Raw genomic sequence first — 26,946 nt, 5'->3', positions numbered from 1 at the left:
GAGGAGGGAAGGGCCACCTTGGAAGACGCCCTGGAGGAGGGAAGGGCCACCTTGGAAGACGGCCTGGAGGAGGGAGGGTCCACCTTGGAAACAACGTCACGGGTACAGACAGCTTGCTGCCACAGGTGAGGGGTGGGCGGTGAACAAAGCGGGGGAAGACGGTCAGAGGACCCGGCCTCCAAGTGTAAGCCACACGACATGCAGGGGGTGCTGGTGGCTCATGCCACTCCATTTATTGCAAGTCAGAAAGCTGCTAAAGGAGGAGGCAGTGACAGTCCTCATGACAGACCTCTTAGACCATCAATTCTTTTCTGCTTCCGCAAACTTAAACAATCTGAGATCTGTCCATCATCTATCCATTTCCTTGTGGATGAGTGTCCTGGGTCGGCCAAAGCAAACAAAGTCAAATGGGATCATGACTTAAAACCACACACATCCACCCTCCCTGAGTCCTGGAGACCGGACATCCGAGGTCAAGGGTCCCGGGGCTGGGCTCCCTGCAGAGGCTCCAGGGAACCGTCCTTCCCGCCTCTTCCAGCTTCCGGGGGCTCCGGGCGTCCGTCCCTGGGCTGGTGGCCGCCTCCCTCTAGTCTCCGCCTCCGTCTCCACGTGGCTTCTCCTCTGCGTCCGTGTCTCCCCTCTTGCGTGTCTTACAAGGACCTTGTCGCTGGGTTTAGGGCCACCGCCACCCAGGAGGAACCTCATCTCAGACCTTCACTCCCTCACAGGAAGGAAGCAAAATAGAATGGACTGGAATGAAATGAAAATACGGATAATGAAAGAAAGCAAGATAGAACGCAAAGTGACCACGCGTGGGCATAAACCTCATATCCCTCGACAGGGCAGGAAAGCAAGAAAAGCGGAAAACAGACGGAAAACAAGGGGAAAAAAGAAGAGAAGGCAGAAACGAAACGTGACGGACACCGCCTCTTCATCACCGGCGTTGCGTCATGGCGGGGGGTCACACGCTGCAGGGCTCACTTTCTGGCCAAGACTGCATCGTAGGTTCCCCCCGTCCTCCGGCACTGCACGTCTCGGAAGCCGGCGGGGGCCAGGAGCGCGCGGTACTGGGCGGGGGTCCGCTCACGGCCCTCGGTCTGCACCAGCATGTTCAGCGAGTACAGCAGCGTGGTCAGGGGGCCCCGCCCGTCCGCGTCCAGGAGGCTCTCGATGACCAGCACGCCGCCACCTGCCGCGGGGAGGGTGAGGGGTTGAGCGAGGGTCAGCCCGGACCCAGGACCCGCTGTCCACTCTCTTCTCACCCGGCTTCCTGCCTACACGCCTGCCGTGCAGATTAGCCCACAGCTCTGGGCATCTCCCACCCTCCCCTGCAAGATGGACCCTGACCTAGGACCCCCCGGGGGACAGACCCAAACCTAGGACCACCTGCAGGACACACCCTGACCTAGGATCGCCCCCGCTGTGGGACACACCCTGACCTAGGAAACCACTCCCCGAGGGACAGACCCTGATGTAAGACCCCCCAGAGACAGACAGACCCTGACCTAGGACCCCCACGGGACAGACCCTGACCTAGGACCCCCACGGGACAGACCCTGATGTAAGAAACACCCCCCCCGCCCCCGCAGGACAGACCCTGGCCTAGGACCCCGCCCGCCATGGGACAGACCCTGACGTAGGATCCACTGTGGGACAGACCCTGATGTAAGACCTCCTGCGGGACCGACCCTGACCTAGGACCCCCCTGCAAGACAGACCCTGACCTAGGACCCCCCCGAGGGACAGACCCAAACCTAGGACCACCTGCAGGACACACCTTAATCCCCCCGCGGGACACAGCCTGACCTAGGACCCCTAGCGGGACAGACCCTGACCTAGGACCCCCACCCCACAGGACAGACCCTGACCTAGGACCCCCCACGGGACAGAACCTGATGTAAGACCCCCCGCGGGACAGACCCTGACCTAGGACCCCCCTGCGGGACAGACCCGGACCTAGCACCCCCCACGGGACAGAACCTGATGTAAGATCCCCCGAGGGACAGACTCTGACCTAGGACCCCCCACGGGACAGACCCTGATGTAAGACCCCCCGCGGGACAGACCCTGACCTAGGACTCCCCTGCGGGACAGACCCTGACCTAGCACCCCCCACGGGACAGACCCTGATATAAGAAACACCCCCCCCCCGAAGGACAGACCCTGACCTAGGACCCCACCCCCCGTGGGACAGACCCTGATGTAGGATCCCCCTCAGGACAGACCCTGACCTAGGACACACAGCCACCGTCCCCTCTTCCCTCCCAGCTCTAGAGGCCAGCGTGACCCGTAGGCACTGGAGAGCGCACAGGATTAAGCCGGGCTGTGTCTACACACACTGCCCACCCCCCTCTGGCTGCACGGGGTGTAACCCGGAGCATGCTCAGTCGCTTCGGCCGTGTCTGACTCTTTCCCACCCCATGGACTGCAGCCCCGCCAGGCTCCTCACGTCCACGGGACTGTCCAGCCAAGAATGCTGGAGAGGGTTGCCATGCCAGGACAGGGTCCTTATCAGACACACAAGAGGAGAGAAGCAGAGACAGAGGCGAAGCCACGTCAGAACAGACGCAGAGACGGGAGGGAGGCGGGAAAAGGACCATCGATCCCCAAAGCGCATCACTCGGAACGCAGGCCCGGGAAACGACACGCGACCGTTCTTTCTCATCTTCCAGCTTCGTCGCTTAGAAACAAATCCACAAAACGATGCGTCACGTCATTTTCGCTGAAAGCACAAGCGCGAGTGTGCCAATCCAGCGATGGGGACACAGCTTATACACATTCTGACCCGATTCTCGGACCAGACGCCGCGTCCTGAGCCACGGTCTCCTGGCTTCCTTGAAAAGTCACCACGTCCCGCGTCCTTTTTGGACAATGGATCTCGTGGCTAGGAATGCCCACACTCCCTCCCGCAGACACCAAAGTCAGATCCGTGCATTGTGGGCAGTGATTTGCCACGATGCAGACACAGTGGGACTGACCATCAGTAGGAGGCTCGCGGGGAGAGGCTGAGATGGGACCTCCAAGCAGTGAGAACGTGAGGGAAAGAGCCTTGCCTCCAGATCTGGGGGATTCTCCTAGCTGCGCTGTCCAGAGAGAGAGCCTTCTGTAAGGTCGTGTTCGGACCATGCATGCAACTTCTGAGTGTGTCAATACATATTTCTGCACATATATGTACAGATGCAAACACATGTAACACACACATGCATACACACACACACACACCCATATAGACATGGGCTTCCCTGACAGCTCAGTTAGTAAAGGACCCGCCTCCCATGCGGGAGACCCAGGTTCAATTCCTGGGTCGGGAAGATCCGCTGCAGAAGGGATGGGCCACCCACTCCCGTATTCTCGGGCTTCCCCGGTGGCTCAGCTGGTAAAGAATCCACCTGAAGTGCGGGAGGCCTGGGATCCATCCCTGGGTCGGGAAGATCCGCTGGAGAAGGGAACGGCTGCCCACGCCAGCACTCGGGCCTGGAGAATCCCATGGGCTGCACACACACAGAGTCGGGCATGGCTGAGCAACTATCACAACCCGTAATGTAACCACATACACAGGTGTAGTATAGGTTTACTGTAAATACGTAGTATTCAAATATGTAAACTTTTTACATTTTAACATTTTTCATATTTATTTTTAAGGATATCCAAAAATAACACAAATTATATAACTATTATTTTATATTATTGACATCCGTGTATTCGTTTATTATTTAAAAGTAGATGCTTAATATATAAACTTTAAATGTAAATATAACATGCTTTACGTGTTATATATGTGCGGCTTCAGTTGCTCAGTTGTGTCTGACTCTCTGCGACCCCGTGGACTGTAGCCCGCCAGGCTCCTCCATCCATGGGACTCTCTAGGCAAGAATACTGGAGGGGGTTGCCATGCCCTCCTCCAGGGGATCTTCCCGACCCAGGGATCAAACATGCATCTCCAAGCTTCCTACACTGGCAGCTGAGTCCTTCACCACAGCACCACCTGAAATTTGTGTGTATATATGTGCGTAAGCTCCAATCCTTCAGCCACCTGCTGTGAAGAGCTGACTCCTTGGAAAAGACCCTGGTGCTGGGAAAGATTGAAGGCGGGAGGAGAAGGGGACGACAGAGGATGAGATGGTTGGATGGCATCGCTGACTCGATGGACATGAGTTTGAGTGAACTCCGGAAGCTGGTGAGGGACAGGGAGGCCTGGCGTGCTGCGCTCCATGGGGTTGCAAAGAGTCGGACACGACTGAGCGACTGAACGGAAACACAGCAAGTGAACCAGAGCCCACACAGTGTCACCTGCGGGGGAAACTCATGGTTTCTGTGACCTTGGAGACGCCGAGCCTTGATTATTCTAAATGGAAAAACTGCAGGCAGGCCACTACCCCACTTGACAACTTAATATTTTTTTCCTTCTTTTAACTAATTTTTTATGGACATATAGCTTCTTTACAATGTTGCGTTCGTTTCTGCCACACAGCAAAGAGAATCAGCCGTATGTGGCCATGTGCTGAGTCGCTTGAGTCGTGTCTGACTCTGTGTGACCCCAGGGACTGCAGCCCGCCAGGCTCCTCTGTCCATGGGATTTTCCAGGCAAGAGTACTGGAGTGGATTGCCATTTCCTTCTCCAGCGGATCTTCCCGACCCAGGGATCGAACCCAGGACTCCCGCATTGTAGACAGATGCTTTACCATCTGAGCCACCAGCTAAAGAAATGAATCAGTAAAAATAAATTTAGAGGACCAAGGTTTCAAACATCCCTCTACACAAAGTCAAAAAAAAAAAAAGCTCACCATCAAGTAACTTCAGTATGCATTCAAACATAAACAATTCACTTTTGCGCAACACGCTTCCTAGAGCTCCCCCACCAAAGGGCTCTAGACACAACCCTCCATGAAAGACTTCACTTCTGAAAATGTCGCCGTACTTTGAGAACCTCAACTTCGCGGGGGGGATGTGGAAGAGTGTGGCAAAAAAAGAGATGATATGAGGGAGCCCGAGACGTGGTGATGTCTTGAAAAGGAAGGCAGCCTCCAGAGGGCGGCCGGAACTCCGGCCTCCTCACTCACAGACACACGTGACGACGCGGCTTTGCGAGCCCTCGGCGCATCGAGACACCAGTACCTCTGCCCTGAGTGGAGCCCAGGGCCCGGCGCCCAGCGTCCCTGCCACCTACCTGTCCTGCAGGCCCGATACAATCTCTGCAGCAGGTGGCAGCACTTGGCATCAGTCCAGTCATGCAGGACCCTGGCCAGGATATACAGGTCCGCCTCCGGGAGGGGGTCTTTGAAGAAATCCCCTGCAACACAGGTGCGGGGGCCTCTTGTCAGCCTGCCTGTCAATTCCACGTGAGCACACCTACGCCCAGCGTGGCTGGGTCACTTGCACACACAGACCTGTCCCCAGATCCCCCCAGCTGCTGACCTCCCGAAAGAGACAACGTCTCCGCGTGATGCTGAGACGATTCTGAACGATGGAATACTCCCTTTAGGCCCGCTTTCTGCATCAGCTCTGGACGACGGTTTTATTTTTACTCAACTTCAGAAACTCTCCTGTAAACAGCACCCCTAAAGCAGCAGTCCCCAACCTTCCTGGGCTTCCCAGGGGGCTCCGATGGTCAAGAACCCGCCTGCTGAGGCAGGAGCCCTGGGTTGGATCCCTGGGTTGGGAAGATGCCCCCTGGAGAAGGGAATGGCAACCCACCCCAGCATTCTCGACTGGAGCATCCCCATGGACAGAGGAGCCTGGCAGGCTACAGTCTGTGCATTGCGAAGAGCCGAACACGACTGGGCAACAAACGCCTTCCTTTCACGTCCGTCTCGTTTTGCCAGCTTCCAAAGCCTGCTTCTTTTTCCACTCTTTTTCCTTTAAACCAACGGGGCCTCTCCTAGTTTCTTTTTTCTTCTTCTCTCTTTCTTTCTTCTCTTTTCTCGTTCTCAGCCTTCCTTCCCCCTCCCCTTTCCTTCTTTCTGGTACTGGGTCTTGGAGCATGCAGGAACTTAGCCCCTGGGCCAGGGGCGGGACCAGGGGCGGGACCAGGGGCGGGACCAGGGGCGGGACCAGGGGCGGGACCAGGGGCGGGACCAGGGGCGGGACCAGGGGCGGGACCAGGGGCGGGACCAGGGGCGGGACCAGGGGCGGGACCAGGGGCGGGACCAGGGGCGGGACCAGGGGCGGGACCAGGGGCGGGACCAGGGGCGGGACCAGGGCCCCCTGTACTGGGAGCTCACAGTCTTAGCCTCTTAGGCCACCGAGGAAGTCCCCCTAAGTCTCCTTTGCCCCATTTCCCAGGTGAGGCACAGAACTAACACCCTCAGCACATGTATCTCCAAGAAGATGCCCAGAGGTGGTTAACATCTCCGAGAAGATGCCCACGGTTAAGATCACGGTGAGGTCCTCCTTCTGAGCACAAAATCGAAGGGGGGGCTCCCCAAACTCAGTCATTCAGATTCAGTATATTTTAAGTCAATGGTTTTAAAAAATCCAACATAAAGACCCCCATTCCCCATGCCCCCCAAAAAAGAAAACTTCCTGATGATCTAAATTTAAGAATTTTAAATAAAAGCAGCATCCAGTCCTTCAAGGACACAGTCTGACACACCTTGAAATCCGCCTGTCGAACGCAGAATCATTGGAAAGGAGCTGACCCTTCACCTGGGTCAGTCAGAGTTACACACACACACACACACACACACACACACACACCCCGCATATGGCCCTGGATGGAATGCTGGTGGCCTGTCCCTTGAGATGCCCTGAACTTGGAGGTGAACTTTTTAAAAAAATAAAATAAGGAATTAATTCCCCTGTTGTCCAGCGGTTAGGACTCTCTGCTTTCATTACCAAGAAAGCAGGTTCAACCCCCAGGCAGGGAACTAAGATCCCACAAGCTGCATCCCATGGCCAAAATCATAATAATAATAGGGAGTTCTTGGCAGAGCTCAGAGGGGACAGAAATGACACCCCCACCTGCTGTCTTCCTCCCAAGACAGCAGAGGAAAAGAGGCATGAACAGCCAGTTCCGTCTACACACGGAGGTTCGGGGTGTCTGCAGCTCAGACCTCGGTACCGAAGTGACGGCCCGCAGCTGGGAACCACGCCCCACGTTTCCAAGGCAAGCACAAGTCCCTCGCGGCGGTCGGCAAAGCTGCTGTGGTTTCTTAGCCTTGGGATGTCTGAGGAGCTTCTGTCTTTTCAGTCGATAACTGTCCCCTCACCTTGCCTTCAACCCACGTCACTCATTGCCACTCGTACACGAGCTGGTTGTAAATACCTACGTGAGTTTCCCGGGACGGCAGTAAGAAATGCCCAGAGACCAGGACATCCATCCTCCCCCAGCCCTGGAGACCAGACGTCCGAAGTCAAGGGGTCCCAGCGCTGAGCTTCCTGCAGAGGCTCCAGGGGAGGGTCCTCCCTGCCTCTTCCAGCTTCCGGGGGGCTCCAGGCAGCCATCCCTGGGCTGGCGGCTGTCTCCCTCCTGTCTCTGCCTCCGTCTCCACGTGGCTTCTCCGCTGCGTCCGTGTCTCTCCTGTTCTATGTCTTATCAGGACCCTGTCCCTAGGTTCAGGGCCACCCCCATCCAGGAGGAACCTCATCTCAGACCGTACACTCCGTCACCTCTGCAAACGCCTTATTTCCTAAAGTCCTGTTTACAAACTCTGGGTGAGGAGACACACTGAACTCAGCACAACACTCAGGAAAGAATTGGCTGCAGGAAAACAAGACCCTCCCACCGTTCCCCGTCCATCCTGCATCACAGTGCTGTTTAAACGCCCGTGTGCTCACTCACGTCCGACTCTGTGACCCTGTGGACCGTAGCCCCACCAGGCTCCTCTGTCCATGGGGATTCTCCAGGCAAGAACGCTGGAGTGGGTTGCCATTTCTTCCTCCAGGGGATCTTCCCGACCCGGGGATCGAACCTGCGTCTCTCGCGTCTTCCGCCCTTGCAGGCGGATTCTTTACCGCTGAGCCACCCGGAAGCTCCATTTTAAGGGGGGGTGTGTTTGGACGGTCCAGAAAGCCACGCTGAACGCCCAGCGTCTCCATCTCCCCAGCCCGCCAGGACCCGTCTGTTTCCCCGTGGACACAGACAGCGTTCCAGACACCCACCTTCATGGAAGCTGATCCGCTCATCCTCCCAGGCTGAGAAATGTCTCTTTGCCATCCGCACCACTCCTGGGATGTCAAAGACGATGACCCGACATCGCGGGTACAGGGACACGCACGCCCTGGCCAGAGCCCCGGAACCGCCTGCAAGAGGGCATGGACTGTGACGGCCCCCAGACCTGGGCGGTACCCACAGCCCGGTCTCCATGGTGACAGGCTCACTTACAAAGCCCTGCACCTAAGGTATCTTCCGGGCTGGACCAACCCGCACACCAACCTTCCACGTAGACCCTGACCTGATGGCTTCCCCTCGTCCGCCCAAGGACAGACGACGGCCAGGCAGAGGAAGCCCCTGGGCAGATGCTACGGGAAGACGTGCCCATGTCTGCCTGTGGGAGACATTTCCGGGGGACACCCGGGTGAGGGAATGGAGACCTCGCTCCAGATGCCAGCAGCGTGAACATCCCACAGTCAGGGATGTTTATTTTATAAAATAACCCCAACCTAAAGGTCCATCGATGGAGGTATGGATAGAGAAGATGTATAAATGGAATATTACGCAGCCATGAAAAAGAACAAACCGATACCATCTGCCGCAGTGCGGACGGACCCAGAGACGATCGTACTCAGTGAAGTTCGTCAGACAGAGACAGACAGATACCACGTGGTGTCAGCCGCACGTGGGACGTAAAATGCGATGCAAAGGAACTCAGGCGCGAAACAGAAATAGGCTCTCAGACACGGGAAGGAAACGCACAGCTACCAACGGGGAAAGAGCGGAGGGATAAATGCGCAGACTGGGACGGACGTGGGCGCGCTACTATAAACCACGCTGATTGGAGGGTGGGACGGACGTGGGCGCACTACTATAAACCAAGCTGATACTTGACAAGTTCCTAGTGCACAGCGCAGGGAATTCCACTCAATATAGTGTGCCTGTGTGCTAACACGCATCAGTTGTGTTCACCTCTGTGTGACCCCATGGACAGTAGCCCTCCAGGCTCCTCTGTCCATGGGATTCTCCAGGCAAGAATCCTGGAGTGGGTCGCCATGCCCTCCTCCAGGGGATCTTCCCGACGCAGGGACTGAACCCAGGAGTCCTGCAGTGGCAGGCGGATTCCTCACCGTCTGAGCCGCCAGGGAAGGCCAAGGGTCTACAAACAGGTTTCCAAACACAGCTGCGAGGTCCGGGGCGGACACTCACCCCCGAGGTCGCAGATGAGCGGGAAGGGGGACAGGTCGAAGGCGGCCAGCACACTCGCCCCCTCCAGCCTCCACACGTCCTGCAGGCCCTCCATGAACCGCAGCCTTTCGTCCTCGGACCTGGAACACGACGAGACGAGCCCATGAGAACCACGTGGAGTCTGGTGGGTATCACCCTGAGCAACAACCTGGAGGCCCCTGGGCTGAGCAGAGACCTGGGTCCTCCCCCCACCGGGGTGGAGCGCCAGGCCACCGGGTCAGCTGTGCAATGCGGGAGGCTGGAGGCCGCGGGGGTGTCCACACAGGCTGGGGGAGAGGGCTGGGCATGACGGGGATTCAGGGAGGTGGAGACAAGTGTACGGGGAGCTGGGTCCCAGGAGGAACGGGGAGGAGGGTCTCGGGAGGGGACAGAGGTGAGAAGGAGCCAAGGACGCTGGGAGCCAAGGTGGGTGGGGGGAGGGGGCCGGTGAGGGTCTCCTGGGGGCCGCCTCTCTCCTCTCACCCTCCGCTGAGGCTGCTCTGTGGCTTTGGAGTCAGTGAGGAGGCAGGGAGGCGGGGAAGAGTACACGGTGTGCAGAGCAGGCGCCAGGTCTCAGGACCCTCAGCAGTGACCACCCTACCCCCTTAATCCTTGGTGCATTTCCCGCCCCACCCTGGGAGCAGCCCCCATACACTGCAGACAGTCACGAAGCCATCAGCATCGTCTGACTCGTCGTCAAAAAGTCACCAGCACGGCCTGACCCCTGCGGCCTCATACGTCATCTGACGAGTCACCCACAGCTGACGCTGGTGCTGCCTGCAAAGCCCCAGGCTTGTCTCTTTCCACAGCCTCCCCCACCCCCAAAATAAAGAGGATTTCCCGGCTCATTCTGGACAGATCAAACGAGCGCCTAACTTTTCTTCTGGAGTATTACTCAGCCAAGAAAAAGAACAGATTACTCCCACTGATGGCAGCGTGGATGGACCGAGTGGCTATTATACTCAGGAAAGGAACTCAGAGAGAGAAAGACAGGCAGTATACCGCCAACAGGCAGGGACTAGAAATTCATGCAAACCAACCATTTTACCAAAAAAAAAACACAGACTTAGAAAGCGTTAGTCTCTCTCTGCGACCCCACAGACTGCAGCCCCCCGGGCTCCTCTGTCCATGAGTTTCTCCAGGCAACAACCCTGGAGTGGGTTGCCACGCCCTCCTCCAGGGGATCTTCCCGACCCAGAGTCTGAACACAGATATCCACCATTGCGTGCGGATTCTTTACAGTCTGAACCACCAGGAAAGACCTAAACCTTGAAAACCAACTAATGTTATCAAAAATTTTAAAAAAAAAAGGGAGAAAGGAAAAATTGAGTTGGCGAATAACAAATACACTTTGGGCAAGCATCCTCAGGCACTTCAATCGTGTCCAAGTCTTTGTGACCCGATGGACCATTGCCCACCAGGCTGCTCTACCCACGGGATTTTCCCAGGCATGAATGCATATGTCACAGATGATGGAAATGCACGTACTGAGCAGTGTGGGGCAGTCTGGGGAACACACAGTAATCAGCTTATACGGGCAAAAGAACCGAAAAAAAGAATAAATAGACGCGTCTCTGTGTCTCACTGAACCAACGTCCTGTACACCTGAAACAAACCTATCACTGACGCTCAACTCTGCTGCTGCTGAGTCGCTTCAGTCGTGTCCGACTCTGTGCGGCCCCACAGACGGCGGCCCACCAGGCTCCGCCGTCCCTGGGATTCTCCAGGCAAGAACGCTGGCGTGGGTGCCATTTCCTTCTCTAATGCACGAAAGTGAAAAGTGAAAGTGACGTCGCTCAGTCGGGTCCGACCCTCAGCGACCGCATGGACTGCAGCCCACCAGGCTCCGCCGTCCACGGGAGTTTGCAGGCAAGAGCACTGGAGTGGGACGCCACTGCCTTCTCCGATCCTCAATTCTGCTCCACTGCAAAGAAACCACGAAACAACGAAGAGGACAAAGAAAAGCGAAAGCATTGCCTGGAGCAATGCTGCCGCCTTGTGGCCGTTTATGGTAACAGCGACTATAAAAGCCGCGTTGACGGGCCCTCAATATTCCCAAGCTCTGCACGGGTCCCCAGTAAAGTACTACTGCGCTCCTAGACATCTCCTAGGGGTGGTCAGCGAACGAGAACTCAAACCTGGGCAGATGATCCCGAAGCCAGTGTCAACAGGTACCTTTAACCTGCACTCATTAAAAGCAAATCACATGAAATGATCTCAACACAGTTACGCACTAGGGAAGGGAACAACAGACGGGTTCCAAATTGGGAAAGGAGTCCACCAAGGCCGTATATTGTCACCCTGCTGATTTAACTTCTGCAGAGTCCATCATGAGAAACGCTGGGCTGGAAGAATCACAAGCTGGAATCAACATTGCCGGGAGAAATATCAATAACCTCAGATATGCAGATGACACCACCCTTATGGCAGAAAGTGAAGAGGAACTCAAAAGCCTCTTGATGAAAGTGAAAGAGGAGAGCGAAAAAGTTGGCTTAAAGCTCAACATTCAGAAAATGAAGATCATGGCATCTGGTCCCATCACTTCATGGGAAATAGATGGGGAAACAGTGGAAACAGTGTCAGACTTTATTTTGGGGGGCTCCAAAATCACTGCAGATGGTGACTGCAGCCATGAAATTAAAAGACGCTTACTCCTTGGAAGGAAAGTTGTGACCAATCTAGACAGCATATTCAAAAGCAGAGACATTACTTTGCCAGCAAAGGTCCGTCTAGTCAAGGCCATGGTTTTTCCTGTGGTCATGTATGGATGTGAGAGTTGGACTGTGAAGAAAGCTGAGCGCCGAAGAATTGATGCTTTTGAACTGTGGTGTTGGAGAAGACTCTTGAGGGTCCCTTGGACTGCAAGGAGATCCAACCAGTCCATCCTAAACGACATCAGTCCTGAGTATTCTTTGGAAGGACTGATGTTGAAGCTGAAGCTCCAATACTTTGGCCACCTCATGCGAAGAGCTGACTCCTTGGAAAAGACTGTGATGCTGGGAGGGACTGGGGGCAGGAGGAGAAGGGGACGACAGAGGATGAGATGGCTGGATGGCATCACTGACTTGATGGACGTGAGTCTGAGTGAAATCCAGGAGTTGGTGATGGACAGGGAGGCCTGGTGTGCTGTGGTTCATGCAGTTGCAAAAAGTCGGACACGACTGAGTGACTGAACAGAACTCATGGCCCAGCAATCTCACCTCGAGGCATATACCTGGAGAAAACCATAATTTGAAAAGATACACGCACCTCGACGATCACAGCAACACTAGTCACAATATTCAAGGCGTGGAAGCAACCAAGCTGTCCGTGGACAGAGGCGCAGACGAGGAAGGCGTGGGATACGACGCAGAGAAAGAAGCCGTGCTGTACACCACCGTGGAATATGGCTCAGCCGCAAAAGGAGAAAGAAGCCAGCTGTACTTAGCATACCAGAGCCACTTTGCTGGGGTGAGGAACACGCAGCATCAGGGATTACTAGCAAGAGGCAAACCAGATTTCAATGCAATCACTTGGCACCGGTCAGAATGGCCGCTGCGAACAACTCCACAAACACTCAGTGCTGAAGAGTCTGTGCAGGAAACAGAATTCTCCTCCTCCCCCCCGGGAATGCAGATGGTGCCAACCACCGTGGATAGCAGTGTGGATGCCCCTCAAACAATTAAAAAAGAGAGAGAGAGAGAAAGAGAGAGAAGGCAATCAGAACACCCCTAACACCACACACAACAAGAATCCGCAAACAGTCTAAGACCTGGATGGAAGGACAGGTTCCATGAAATTCTCAGGGGAAATACACACGGGACACATTTTGACACCCACCCCTCAGAATAGTGGGGCCTCCCTGGTAACTCAGCTGCTGAAGAATCTGCCTGCAATGCAGGAGACCTGGGTTCCATCCCTGGGTCGGGAAGAGCCCCTGGAGAAGGGAAAGGCTACCCACTCCAGGATTCTTGGGCTTCCCTGATAGCTCAGCTGGTCAAGAATCCGCCTGCAATGCGGGAGACCTGGGTTCCATCCCTGAGTCGGGAAGAGCCCCTGGAGAAGGGAAAGGCTACCCACTCCAGGATTCTTGGGCTTCCCTGATAGCTCAGCTGGTCAAGAATCCGCCTGCAATGCTGGAGACCTGGGTTCCATCCCTGGGTCGGGAAGAGCCCCTGGAGAAGGGAACTGCTCCCCACTCCAGGATTCTGGCCTGGAGAATCCCACGGGCTGTATAGTCCACGGGGTCGCAGAGAGTCGGACACGACTGAGCGACTTTCCGTTAGAAGAATGAAAACTAAACCCAAAATGAAAACAGGACCTAATTAACCTTAAAAGCGTTTCCACAGCCAGGACATCCTCAAGGAAAGAGAAATCCCTAAAATTGTGGCGGGGTGGGAGGATCATTTTCAAACGAAGATACCTGCCAGAAATTCATCTCCAAAATCACAACCAACCCATGGGAAAAAAAAAAAAAAACAGGGGGCCAAAGATGGAAATGCATATTTCTTCCAAGAAACTATTATAGAGGTTGCGTTAGATTCATGAAACGTGCTGGGCACCAGGAATTATGAGAGAGAGGCAGATGAAATTCCAGCGAGGTATCACCTCACACAGCTGAGGATGATTCTGGTCAAACCCTCGACACACATCCGATGCCGCAGAGGCGGTGGGAGAGCAGGGGAGCCTCCTCCGGGGATGCTGGGGATCCAGACAGGTGACGGGCGTCATGCGGGACAGCGTAGGGGGCGCCTGAAACAATGGAAGCCAGAACGAAATGGGAATATTCCACAAGACCGTACAGAAAGGTGCACTTCAGGGAAGAGCGAGCTCTAAGTCAGAAGACCAAGACTGTGAGCTTCAGGCGGAAAACACAGTCGGGACGGCCTTGCCATCCACTGAGAGCGATGAGAGATACGCCAAAGTAAGAAAACAGGACACAGTTAGCCGCCAAAGAATCTGCACAGCACGGGGAACCCCACGTGAAAAGATAACACTCACAATGGCGAACAATCTTTGCAAACCAAGATACCCACGGAGAACTGGTGTCTGACACACAGAAACAGCTTGTGCGGCTCTGTGTCACACACACACACACACACACACACACACACACAAGAAATAAAGGGGACAGAGATTGAAACGGGGATGTCTTCCGAGAAGGCAGAGAGATTGCATTAGGGACATGAAAACGTGCTAAGCGTCCCTGCTTATTAGAGAGAGGCCTCTTTAAAGTCCGGTGAGGTATCTTATCACCATCTTGTGAGAACGGGCATCTCACAAAATCTCCAAAAATAAACGCTGAAGAGGGTGTGGAGGGGAGAGAGCCTCCCTGCATTGTTGCTGGGAATGGGGAACGGTCCATGTACGAGAGAGAAGAGTATGGGGGTCCTTCAGAGAACGAAATAGTGAAACATCTTAGGACACGCTCACCCCGACCCCGGGCACAGAGCCAGAGAAACCCCAGGGTTTCCAAAACATAGGTACGCTCGGGAGATCACAGCCGCGCCAGGAAAATAACCAGGACCCGGAAACAGCCTGAGCGTTCGGGGACAGGTGAACGGGTAAAGAAGCCGGGCCACACAGACACGACGGACCATTAACTCAGCCCTGGACGGGCAGGAGAGAATGCCACGTCCAGTCTGAGACAAGGAAGCAGAGAAGGTCACACCTAGACAAGGAAGGCAGACAGGGCGAAATATCACAGGAGACCACCTGGGGCTGGAATCTAACAATGGGTACAAGCCAACTGCCTTACACAACAGGAACAGACGCTGGAACAGAGACAAGAAACTTACGGGCCAAGATTACCCCAAAATGCATCTTATGGGTGAGGGGCCTGGTGCCATTCTGAGTTTTGAGACTTTCCTTTGTTTCGTTAGCAGCCTGCTAGTGACGATATAACATCCCGCTGAAGACTAGCAGAGGGGGGCACTCTTTCTGCCCCCTTCTGATGCCTATGTCAGAAGCTCTGTCTATCTCCTTTATACTTTAATAAAACTTTATTACACACACACACACACACACACACACACACACAAAGAACCTTAGGCTTATAAAAACAAAAAACGTTAGTGATGAGGGATCCATTAAGAGTTTGCTAATAACACACACACTTCTTCAGGCTGAGTCGCTCAGTCGTGTCCGACTCTTTGCGACCCCGTCGACCGTGGCCCAGCAGGCTCCTCTGTCCGCGGGATTCTCCAGGCAAGAACACTGGAGCGGGCTGCCACGCCCTCCTCCAGGGCATCTGCCCGACCTGGGGATCAAACCCTCATCTCCTGCATTGCAGGCAGATTCTTTATCCACTGAGCCACCAGATTAATATACTGAAACAGGTGATGAAAAAATGACCTATTGATCCGCAGAACAGCCTCTACTGAACACACTCTAACCGCCTCTGTGGCGGAAAAATGAAGAGATAAACACGTGCGTATAATGAGATCCAAGGTCCTGTGCGCTGGAAACAAGGGCCAACACTGCGCAAAGGAAGCGTTCTCCAATGGAATCTAACATTTCTACTACAAACGAGGGGAAGAAACGGTTTATGGAGAAATGCTGCCACCTCGTGGCTGGGCTTTGTAACGACAAACATAAAAGCTGTGTTTCAGTTCAGTTCAGTTCAGTCGCTCACTCGAGTCTGACTGTTTGCGACCCCCTGAATCACAGCACGCCAGGCCTCCCTGTCCATCACCAACTCCCGGAGTTCACTCAGACTCATGTCCATCGAGTCAGTGATGCCATCCAGCCATCTCATCCTCTGTCGTCCCCTTCTCCTCCTGCCCCCAATCCCTCCCAGCATCAGAGTCTTTTCCAATGAGTCAACTCTTCGCATGAGGTGGCCAAAGTACTGGAGTTTCAGCTTCAGCATCATTCCTTCCAAAGAAATCCCAGGGCTGATCTCCTTTAGGATGGACTGGTTGGATCTTCTTACAGTCCAAGGGACTCTCAAGAGTCTTCTCCAACACCACGGTTCAAAAGCATCAATTCTTCGGTGCTCAGCTTTCTTCACAGTCCAACTCTCGCATCCATACATGACTACTAGAAAAATCATAGTCTTGACTAGATGGACCTTAGTCGGCAAAGTAATGTCTCTGCTTTTCAATATGTTTACTGTCGTTAAACTGAAGGCAGGAGAGGAATTGATGCTTTTGAACTGTGGTGTTGGAGAAGACTCTTGAGAGTCCCTTGGATCCAACCAGTCCAATCCTAAAGGAAATCAGTCCTGAATGTTCACTGGAAGGACTGATGCTGAAGCTGAAACTCCAATACTTTGGCCACCTGATGCGAAGAGCTGACTCATTTGAAAAGACCCTGATGCTGGGAAAGATTGAAGGCAGGAGGAGAAGGGGACGATAGAGGATGAGATGGTTGGATGGCATCACCGACTTGATGGACATGAGTTTGAGCCAGCTCCGGGAGTGGATGATGGACAGGGAGGCCTGGCGTGCTGCAGTCCATGGGGGTCACAAAGAGTCGGACACGACTGAGTGACTGAGCTGAACTATATATATATTAGTATAATGAATAATCAACAAAAAGAAGACAGGACCTCCTCTCCCTGAAGAGCATTTGCACAGCAAAGAAAGTCCTGAATGAGAGAAGCAGACAGTGTTCAGACTGTAAAAAAAAAAAAGTATTTGCGAATGAAGACACTCACAAGAATCTCACCTCCAAAACTTATAAAGAGCTCATGCATCTCAATATGACAAACACAGACAACCCAAGAAGAAAATATATTTATATATATGCCAAAGATCAAAATGGATATCTTGTCCAAGAAGGCATACAGGTTGGCATCAGGCCCATAAAAAGATGCTCAGCATCAGTAATCATTAGAGAGAAGCAAATCAAAAGTGCCATGAGGCATCCCTTCGAACAGGTCAGAATGGCCATCTTCGGTAAGATCTACAAACATTAAGTGGTGCCAAGGGCAGACGAAAAGCAGAACTCTCCTGCACTCTTGGTGGGGAGCTAAACTGGTGCACCAAACGTGGAAAACGGCATGGAGGTTCCTTATAAAACTTCAGCATCCAGCAACCGTACAATCCAGTAATCCCACTTCTGGGCTCAGATCCAGAGGAAAAGTCCTGTTTCAGAATAACACACGCCTTCCTGTTTGCGGGGCAGCAGGAGACAGAACGGCCAAGATACTGAATCTGCCGAAACGTCCATTGACAGGAAAAGGGAGGCAGGGTGGTAAGGCCTCTGCTCAGGAACACGGCTCAGCTACAGAGCAGAAAGGAAGGAGGCCGCTGCCAGCAGCCTGGACGGGCCGAGCGACTACCGCACCAAGTGACGGGAGTCAGACAAAGACAGGTGTCACAGGACCATGACGCGGGCTCTAGGCGCTCACCAGACGGACTGACAGACACAACGGAGCCAGACTCTGAAACGGAGTAAAGAAACTCATGGGTGAGAGGCGCTCAGTCGTGTCCCACTCTTTGTGACCCCACAGACTATACAGCCCATGGGATTCTCCAGGCCAGAATCCTGCAGTGGGTGGCCTTTCCCTTCTCCAGGGGATCTTCCCAACCCAGGGATCAAACCCAGGTCTCCCAACATTGCAGGCGGATTCTTTACCAGCTGAGCCACCAGGGAAGCCCAAGAATCCTGGAGTGGGTGGCCTATCCCTCCTCCAGGGGAATCTTCCCGACCCAGGAATGGAACCGGCGTCTGCTGCATTGCAGGCGGATTCTTTACCAACTGAACTACCACTAAGGCTGAAAGGAACTTATGACTATCAAAAAAAAAAAAAAATTATGGGAAAGAGACAAAGGAAAGGTTAGGAGTGAACATATACCCGCTCATATAAACGGAATTGAGGATCAAAAAGTCTGTGCTGAATTGCACAGGGAAGTCTACTGAACATATAATTACCTCTGTGAGAAGAAGAACCCAAAAAAGAAATAAACCTCTATGCATAACTGAATCAAACTCCCGAATACCTGAAAAAAAGAAACACCACGTGGAAACTCAACGCTGAGGCTGCTGAGTCGCTTCAGTCGTCTCCGACTCTGTGCGACCCCAGAGACGGCAGCCCACCAGGCTCCCCCGTCCCTGGGATTCTCCAGGCAACAACACTGGAGTGGGTTGCCGTTTCCTTCTCCAATGCATGAAAGTGAAAAGTCAAAGTGACATCGCTCAGTCGTGTCCGACCCTCAGCGACCCCATGGACTGCAGCCCACCAGGCTCCTCGATCCATGGGAGTTTCCAGGCAGGAGTCCTGGAGCGGGGCGCCATTTCCAACAGAAGGCAACGATGAAAATACAAAAAAAAAAAAAAAAAAGGCGGCCATGAAGAAATGCTGCCACCTTGTGTCCGAGTTTGGAACAACAACCTAAAGGCTGCGCTGAAGGGCCCTTGACCTTCACCCGGTCGACTGGGCTCTAAGCATGAAACTGCTGCCCTCCAAGAAGCCTTCTAGGGGCGGTCAGCGGAAAGAGTTAGACGCTGGGCAAGGTGCACGAATCCAAGTTCAAGAGGTACCTTTAGCTCACACCCCGTTAAGAAAATCACATGAAAAGATGTCAGCATCGCTCTTGAAAGTGTTAGTAGCTCAGTCGTGCCTGACTCTCTGCAAGCCCATGGACTCCTGACTACATCAGGCTCCTCTGTCCATGGGATTCTCCAGGCAAGAATACTGGAGTGGGTCACCACGCCCTCTTCCAGGGGATCTTCCCAACCCAGGAATCGAACCCAGGTCTCCTGCACTGCAGGCGGATTCTTTACCAGCTGAGCCACCAGGGAAGTTGCTGAATATTAGGGAATGCAAATCAAACCTACAACAGGTATATCATCTCTCACCGGCCAGAACTGCCATTATCAAAAACTCTACAAACATTAAATGTCTGTAGCTCGTGGAGAAAAAAGGAGCCCTCTGCAGTTTTCGTGGGAATCTGTACTTGTGCAGGTATTATGGAAAACGGTATGGGACGTTCTTAAAAAACTAGAGATGGCGGTATCGTTCGATCCCGTGGTCCCGCCGCTGGGGCGTACACCTGGAGAAAACCAGAATTAGAAAAGATACGTGTACCCCAGGGTTCATCAAAACACTCTTCACAACAGCAAAGACACAGAAGCAACCTCAAGGTCCATCAGCAGAGGAATGGAGAAAGAAGACATGGTGCGTATACAGGCTGGGACATTCATCAGGTGTTACAAAATGAAATCATGCGTATATTTGCATAACCGAATCCCTTTGCTGTAGACTGGCAATTCATGGAACATCGTGAATCAATACTATTGCTGTAACGTTTCAAGCAAGCTAGATGCCCACCGAGAGAATGAATAAAGAAGTTGTGGTACACGTATTCAATGGAATGTCACTCAGCCACGAAAAGGGACGCCTTTGAGTCAGTTCTAATAAGGTGGGGGATCCTGGAGCCTGTTACACAGAGGGAAGCAAGTCAGAAAACAAATATCTTGTACTGAGACATACGCATGGAATCTAGAAAGTCGGTGCTCCTGAAGGCATTGGCAGGGCATCAGTGGAGACGCAGATGTAACCGAACAGAGTTACGGACCCGCGGAGGTAGGGAGGAGGGAGAAGGCGGGAGGTGCGGAGAGAGGAACTCGGAAACGCACGTCACCATATGTGAGGCGGGTAGCCGATGGGGATCTGCGGGGTGACTCAGGGGGCTCAAACCAGGGCTCTCGGCCAACCTAGAGGGGTGGGATGGGGTGGGATGGGGTGGGATGGGGTGGGAGGTGGGAGGGAGTTTCAAGAGGGAGGGGACGCAGGCAAACCCACGGCTGATTCATGCGGGTGTCTGGCAGAAACGCACACAACACTGCAAAGTGGTTGTCCTTCAGTGAGAAATACAGAAATTGATTCTAAAGCAGGTCGCCAAGTGGGTGGCAGCATCACCTGTAGATGGCAGAGAAGAGCTCCTCGGACGGGATCCCGAAGGCTTTCGGATACTGGTTCCTCCCTTCCCTGAAAACGAGGAGGAGACCGTCACTCAGGCCCCAAGAGGTCACTGCTCTTGGTTCACGCAGCCTTGCGCTCACAGACGCCTGGCACCACAGACGCCTGGCGCCAGAAACGAGTAACCCAAGACTACTCAGGAATCGTTTCCCACTTTGCAGTTCAGTCCAGTCCCTCAGGCGTGTCCAACTCTTTGCAATACCATCAATCACAGCACACCAGGCCTCCCTGTCCATCACCAGCTCCCGGAGCTTGCTCACACCCATGTCCATGGAGTCGGTGATGCCATCCACCCATCTCATCCTCTGTCGCCCCCTTCTCCCCCCGCCTTCAGTCCTTCCCAGCATCAGGGTCTTTTCCAGTGGGTCAGTGCTTCACATCAGGTGGCCCAAGCTTTGGAACTTCAGCTTCAGCCCTTCCAGTGACTGCGCCCTTTATCCCTGCTATGATCCCATCAGCTCCCCCTCACACCGTCAGGCATTAGACCCGGGAGTCTGGAGACCCGTGCGAGAAGAAACCTAACATGTTGGTTCCTGGGACGCCCGGAAGCCAGCCCGCAGGCAGCCCTGGGGACTCGGGGGCGCGGCTGACACGCACCTCACTGCCTCGGCCAGGTGGCGCCAGCAGACGTAAGCGGTCCTGCCCGAGTACAGCAGCATGTCCCGCTGGGACCTGGGGCTGCCTCTCACCAGGTAGGTGCTGGCGAGCTCCGTGTTGGCATACACAGCTGAAACCAAACAGAACAGAGGGGGAAAAAAAATAAAGTTAGACACCCAGGCATCGCCAGGATGCCAGCAGTGCCTCTGGCAACTTCCTGATTGGAGACGTGACTCTCGCCTGGGACCGTCGGAACCCCGACAGCTGGACCCTCGGTCCCAAAGGACCGGCTGACCTGTGGTGCAGGGGCTGCGTGCCCTGCCTGCTGCCTTCAGCTTTGGTAAATCCCGCAGAAAGATCCGATTAGCAAATGGAAAGGGCCAGCGAGCCCCTGTGTTGTTCAATCCCTCAGTCGCCTCCGACCCTTTGCGACCCGTCGACTACATGTAATACGTGTCTATGGGGCTCCAATCCTCCGGCCACCTGCTGCAAAGAACTGACTCCCTGGAAAAGCCCCTGATGCTGGGAAAGACTAAGGGCGGGAGGAGAAGGGGACGACAGAGGATGAGATGGTTGGACGGCACCCCCGACTCGATGGACATGAGGTGGAGCAAACTCTAGGAGATGGGGAAGGACAGGGAAGCCTGGCGTGCTGCAGTCTATGGGGTCGCGAAGAGTTGGACACGACGGAGCGACTGGACTGAACTGAATCCGCTCACTGTTTCTGCCCAATCTGTACCTGCCGAATGCTTGCGGGGCTCCAAGGGGTCCCCAGGGCAACAGAGCCGCAGCAGGAGGTTCTCTAACCTGGTCCCTGAGCCGAGCATCCCCGCGTCTCCGGGTCGGCAGCTTAGCCCACATCCCGACGTGCCTCCCCGAGGGTCTGCAGGTACAGCAGGCTCCTCCCGCCCCCAGGAGCTTCCCCGTGAACGTCCACCATCCTCCACAGGTGTGTTCTGGCCAGACCGCAGCCCGCGCTGGGGGTTCGAGGTCGGCACTGCCAGTGGGGGAAAGGGACGGGGCTGCAAAGCTTACTCACGGGGCGTGACTGCTGGATTCCCAAGCCCGCAGCCATCTGAGTACCATCAACCCCCAAACAATGTCCTCCTCTTCAAGTTAACTCACCCTCACTGTTTGCACCCCCTAAATCCCACGGGGACGCAAGTCCTTGCTTCAGGGAGAAAGCCTATCACCCACCCCTACCGTTGCCCGCCCAGCCACCCCTACTTTGTCAGGCAGTGGTCCCTACACTTTGCAATTTCACAAACTCTCAAGATTCTAAAAGAAAAAAACCATCTGAGTGACTGAGATAGGGTTAGACAATTTTTAATTTTGCAAAGAAAGGGCATTAAAAGTAAACACTGGCAAGGACCATCTTCTGTAAGAGGAAAGCAGCTTCAATACCAAAACAAGGGTATGATCTTAACACAAAGGGCAACCCTTGAAAAGCAGTTGAGCATGATGGAAAAACTACTCCCGTGTAACTTTTCGGTCACGTTTCTGTCTTGTTCCTTGGATATTTCATCAGGGTTTCAGTGCAAACACCAGCCTCTCGAAACTTCCTGATCCACAGTCAGCAAAAGACAACCGGAGTCTGGTACCCGGTTTTGGCCATCTGTTTTTGCCAATAAAGCTTTATTGGAACCTTGTTCCATCACCTTTTCTGCTAAAAAGCTTTATTGTAACGCTGTTTCACTGCCTGTCTGGTCTATAAAGCTTTACTGGAACCCTGTTCCACAACCTGTCTATCAATAAATCTTTATTGGAACCCTGTCTACCATCTGTCTAGTCAACAAGTCTTTATTGGAACCTTGTTCCACCACCTGTTTTGTCAATAAGCCTTTATTGGAACCCTGTTCCACCACCTATCAATAAATCTTTATTGGAACCCTGTCTACCACCTGTCTAGTCAACAAGGCTTTATTGGAATGTTGTCCCACCACCTGTTTTGTCAATTAACCTTTATTGGAACCCTGTTCCACCACCTGTCTGGTCAATAAACCTTTATAGGAACTCTGTTCCACCACCTCTCTGGCCAATAAAGCTTTGTTGGAACCTTGTTCCATCACCTGTTCTGCTAAAAAGCTTTATTGTAACTGTTTCACTGCCTGTCTGGTCTATAAAGCTTTACTGGAACCCTGTTCTACAACCTGTTTTGTCAATAAAGCTTTATTGGAATCCTGTTCCACCACCTGTGTTGACAATAAAGCTTTATTGGAACCTTGTTCCAGCATCTGTTTGGTCATTAAATCTTTACTGGAACCTTGTTCAACCACCTGCCTGGCCAATAAAGCTTTACTGGAACCCTGTTCCACCACCTGTTTGATCAAGAAAGCTTTATTGGAACCCTGTTCCACCACCTGTTTGATCAAGAAAGCTTTATTGGAACCCTGTTCCACCACCTGTCTGACCAATAAAGTTTTATTAGGACTCAGCCCCGCCCAGCTGCTGTCTCCAGCAGCTCTGATGCTCCGAAGGCAGAGATGAGTGTCATCTGCAGAGACACAGTGGCTAGCCCACCAGGCTGAGAAGGCTTACTCTGTGGCTCTTTCCAGAAAAATAAAACGGAAAACTGTGCTAAGAGTGTGCCTTTAAAACGCCTTCTTCCAAAGAGCCAGGGTGCTTACCTTTTCCTCCCCTCACGGCGGCTTGCAGCAGCTTCAGGGACACGCAGGTGTCCAGCAGCAGCTCTGTCCCCCGGGGGCTGGAGCCCAGACGTGAAGACACTGCCGCTGAGTCCAAGGGCTCCAGGGCCTCTGCCAGGAGCTCAAACACCCCCAGCTCACAGGCAGCAAAGAGAACCTCGGGGCAATGAAGCCAGAGTCAGCCTTAGTTCTCAGGAGACTCACACTCTCAGGAGGGTGAGTCAGACAGAGAGGGAGAAATATCACACGACATCCCTTACACGTGGGATCTGTAAAGAGATGATGCAAACCAACTTATAAAACAGAAAGAGACTCACAGACTTAGAAAATGAACTTATGGTTGGTGGCGGAAAGGATGGTCAGGGACTTTGGGGTGGACATGGACACACGGCTGTGTTTAACATGGAGAACCAGCAAGGACCTGCTGTCCAGCACAGGGAACTCTGCTCCATGTCACGTGGCAGCCTGGATGGAAGGGGAGTTTGGGGGAGAATGGGTACGTGTACATGTCTCGCTGAGTCTCTTTGCTGTCCACCTGAAACCATCACAGCATTGTTCATTGGCTATACCCCAGTATAAAATTAAACGTTTACATTAAAAAGGCCGTATCCATTCCTGTTCTGTTGAGACTGTATTAACTCTTATTCTGTTAAGATCATATCTACTCTTCTTAAAGTTCTATTAGTTGTTATCCTTAATAGGTTGCTCAAAGTCCTACTATATTAAGATGGTGTTAAGCTTTATCCTCTTAAGATGGTATCAGCTCTTGCGGTGAGCTTAGTATTAACTCTTATTATACTAAGTTTTAATGACTCTTGTTCTATTGAGATGTCATGAACAGCCCATTAAGAGTGTTCAGACTTTCTTCTATCAGGATTTTATTAACTCCCCTTGTACAAAGGTTGTATTCAGCCGTATTCTGTTCACATGGAATCAGTTCTCACCCTGTTAAACTTGTGTTGATTCTTGTTCAGTAAAGTTGGCACCATCTCTTACCCTGCTGTGACTATACAAGCGCCTATATTCAGGTTCTATTCACTCTCTGCTGCCAGGTTTCAGCAGACAGGCGCCTCTGGGGTTTCCCCTGGTGGCTCAGACAGGAAAGAATCTGCCTGAGAATGCAGGAGACTCGAGTTTGATCCCTGGGTCGGGAAGATCCCCTGGAGGAGGAAATGGCAACCCACTGCAGTATCCTTGCCTGGAGAATCCCATGGACAGAGGAGCCTGGAGGGCCACAGTCCATGGGGTCGCAGAGTCGGACACGACTGAGTGACTAACACTTAGCCTGCAAGGATAGTATAAGCCCTGTATTCGGGTTTCTTTCACTCTCTGTGAAAGAAGATTTTATGAACCCCTATTCCAAGGGATTGTAGTTCATTTTCTTGCCTTAACGTTGGGTGCACTCTGGTTCTATTGAGGTATTATAAACTCTCCCTCCATTTAGGTTGCATTCCGGTCTTTTTCTATTCACATTTATCCGCTCTCTTCATACGAAGGCTGTCTTCAGTCATCCTCTGTTAAGATGGTATCAGCTCTTGTTCTGTTAAAGGGGTGGTGACTCTGATTCTGTAAGGCTGCAGGACGTTTCATTCTCTGAAAATTGGGTGCACTCTCATCCTATCGAGGTTTTATCAATTGCCCTATTGAGGTTGCGTTACGTTTTATCCAATTAATATGGCGTTGTATTAATATGGCGTTTTATCCAATTAATATGAGGTTGTATTAACTCTTCCTATAGTAAGTGAAGTGAAGTCGCTCAGTCGTGTCCGACTCTTTGCGACCCCGTGGACTGTAGCTCTCCAGGCTCCTCCGTCCATGGGATTCTCCAGGCAAGAATACTGGAGTGGGTTGCCATTTTCTTCTCCAGGCGATCTTCCTGACCCAGGGATCGAACCCAGGTCTCCCGCATTGCAGGCAGACGCTTTAACCTCTGAGCCACCAGGGAAGTTGCAGTCCCTCTTGTCTGAGATGTTTTGAACTCATCGTACTAAGGTTGTATTCAGATTTTATTCTATTGAGTTTTTAAATTATTTTTATTTGTATTATTAGTCTCCACCAGGTCTTAGTCGGGGTATGTGGGGTCTAGTTCCCTGACCCAGGGCCGAACCCCGGGCCGCTGCGTTGGGAACTCCGAGTGTTAGTCACTGGGCCCTCAGGGAGGTCCTTCTATTGAGGTTTACTGAGGCTCTGATTCCACTCAGGTTGGATTCAGCTTTATCCTCTTCACACTGGATTCACTCTTGTTCTATCGAAATATTTAGTTAATTTTACAGCAGCAGCTTTACAACGCTGTGTTAGTCTCTGGACAGCAAAGGGAATCAGCCATCGCTTACACATAGATCCCCTCCTATTCTGCATTTTCTTCTCATGTAGGTCAGCAGAGAACTCCGAGTCGAGTTCCCTGAGCTGTACCGCAGGTTCTCACTAGTCCTGTTTTATACACACGATCAACAGTGGATATGTCTCAATCCCAGCCTCCCAAGCCATCCAAGATTTTATTAAGTCTGTTTCTCTGCTGAGGTTCTATTAAGTTTTATCCTCAACGCCGGATTCACCTTTGTTCTACTGAGATGCTATTTCTTAATACTCGGCTTATATTAAGTTTTATTCTAGTAAGATTGTATGCACTCTTGTTTCACTAACAATGAAAACAGGGTAAGTCAGTCAGTCATGTCTGACTCATCGTCGACCCCCATGGACTGTAGCCCCCCAGGCCTCTCTGCCCACGGGATTCTGCAGGCAAGCATCCTGGAGTGGGCTGCCTTTCCCTCCTCCAGGGGGTCTTCCCGACCCAGGGGTGGAACCTGGACCTCCAGCACTGCAGGCAGATTCTTCACCAAATGAGCCCCCAGGGAAGCGCCTCCAAGTGCAGTTCTGAGACGCCACTCCGTGAGGGCCAACACAGGCCTGGAAGGGCCCCAGTGCCCGTGGACACGCCCAGAGTTCCAGCACACCCTCGCGCCCCCCGGAGGAGACCCCGTCCTCACTCAGCACTGAGTGCCTGTCGTCCTCCTCACCTCCAGGCAACAGAACCCCAGCCGATGGGGCCTCTTCCTACCTGGGAGACCATGAAGCCGTTGGCGTATTCCTTCAGGAGACGGTAGTCGTCACCCTCCTGGGAGCACATCTTCCTTCTGGGCTGGTCTGGCTTGGAGGGACCCCGGCTATCTTAGCTCTGGGCTTCACCAGTCTATGAGCAACCTGGGCGGACAAGCCGAGGAGCAAGCCCAAGACGGATCGTTCTAGGAGATTCCGTCAGCCTCCTGAAGGGGATGAGAAAGCTTACAGGGGACCCCTGGGGATTCTGTTCACTCCTTCTGTCTGTGATGAGCACACAGCCCGAAAATCGCCTGTCACCCCCAGCCGCCTCCCATCCTTGTACCATCAGCCGTGCCACTGGTCCCAAACCCACATGCCCACTAATCACTACTGATGATGACTCACTGGATGGACTGAACACGCTCTGAGCCCTTCAA

The 26,946-nt window shown here is 53.1% G+C and overlaps 1 protein-coding gene across 1 annotated transcript; it reads right to left on the bottom strand.

Annotated features, from left to right (window-relative positions):
* Positions 1-201: 201 nt before the first annotated feature.
* LOC138431367 (acetylserotonin O-methyltransferase) lies at positions 202-26,694 on the bottom strand. Its single transcript, XM_069573479.1, has 8 exons — positions 26,529-26,694; positions 23,453-23,627; positions 20,826-20,955; positions 20,169-20,237; positions 9,302-9,420; positions 8,101-8,241; positions 5,168-5,290; positions 202-1,189 (listed from the first exon to the last, which is right to left on the bottom strand). Exons 1-8 carry the CDS (start codon positions 26,595-26,597, stop codon positions 978-980), a joined length of 1,038 nt encoding a protein of 345 aa, XP_069429580.1. The 5' UTR covers positions 26,598-26,694; the 3' UTR covers positions 202-977.
* Positions 26,695-26,946: the final 252 nt, after the last annotated feature.

The sequence above is a fragment of the Ovis canadensis genome, chromosome Y (genome assembly GCF_042477335.2).
Source record: "Ovis canadensis isolate MfBH-ARS-UI-01 breed Bighorn chromosome Y, ARS-UI_OviCan_v2, whole genome shotgun sequence".
Classification (NCBI taxonomy): Eukaryota; Metazoa; Chordata; class Mammalia; order Artiodactyla; family Bovidae; genus Ovis; species Ovis canadensis.
The sequence above is the reverse complement of the archived record's forward strand: the minus strand, read 5'-3'. Positions and strand labels throughout refer to the sequence as shown.

Coding starts and splice junctions, on each gene's coding strand:
- LOC138431367 (XM_069573479.1), bottom strand. CDS start 26,597: ATGTGCTCCCAGGAGGGTGACGACTACCGTCTCCTGAAGGAATACGCC. Junction 20,956..23,452: donor CGCCGTGAGGGGAGGAAAAG/GTAAGCACCCTG, acceptor GTTTGGTTTCAG/CTGTGTATGCCAACACGGAG. Junction 5,291..8,100: donor GCGGATCAGCTTCCATGAAG/GTGGGTGTCTGG, acceptor CCTGTGTTGCAG/GGGATTTCTTCAAAGACCCC.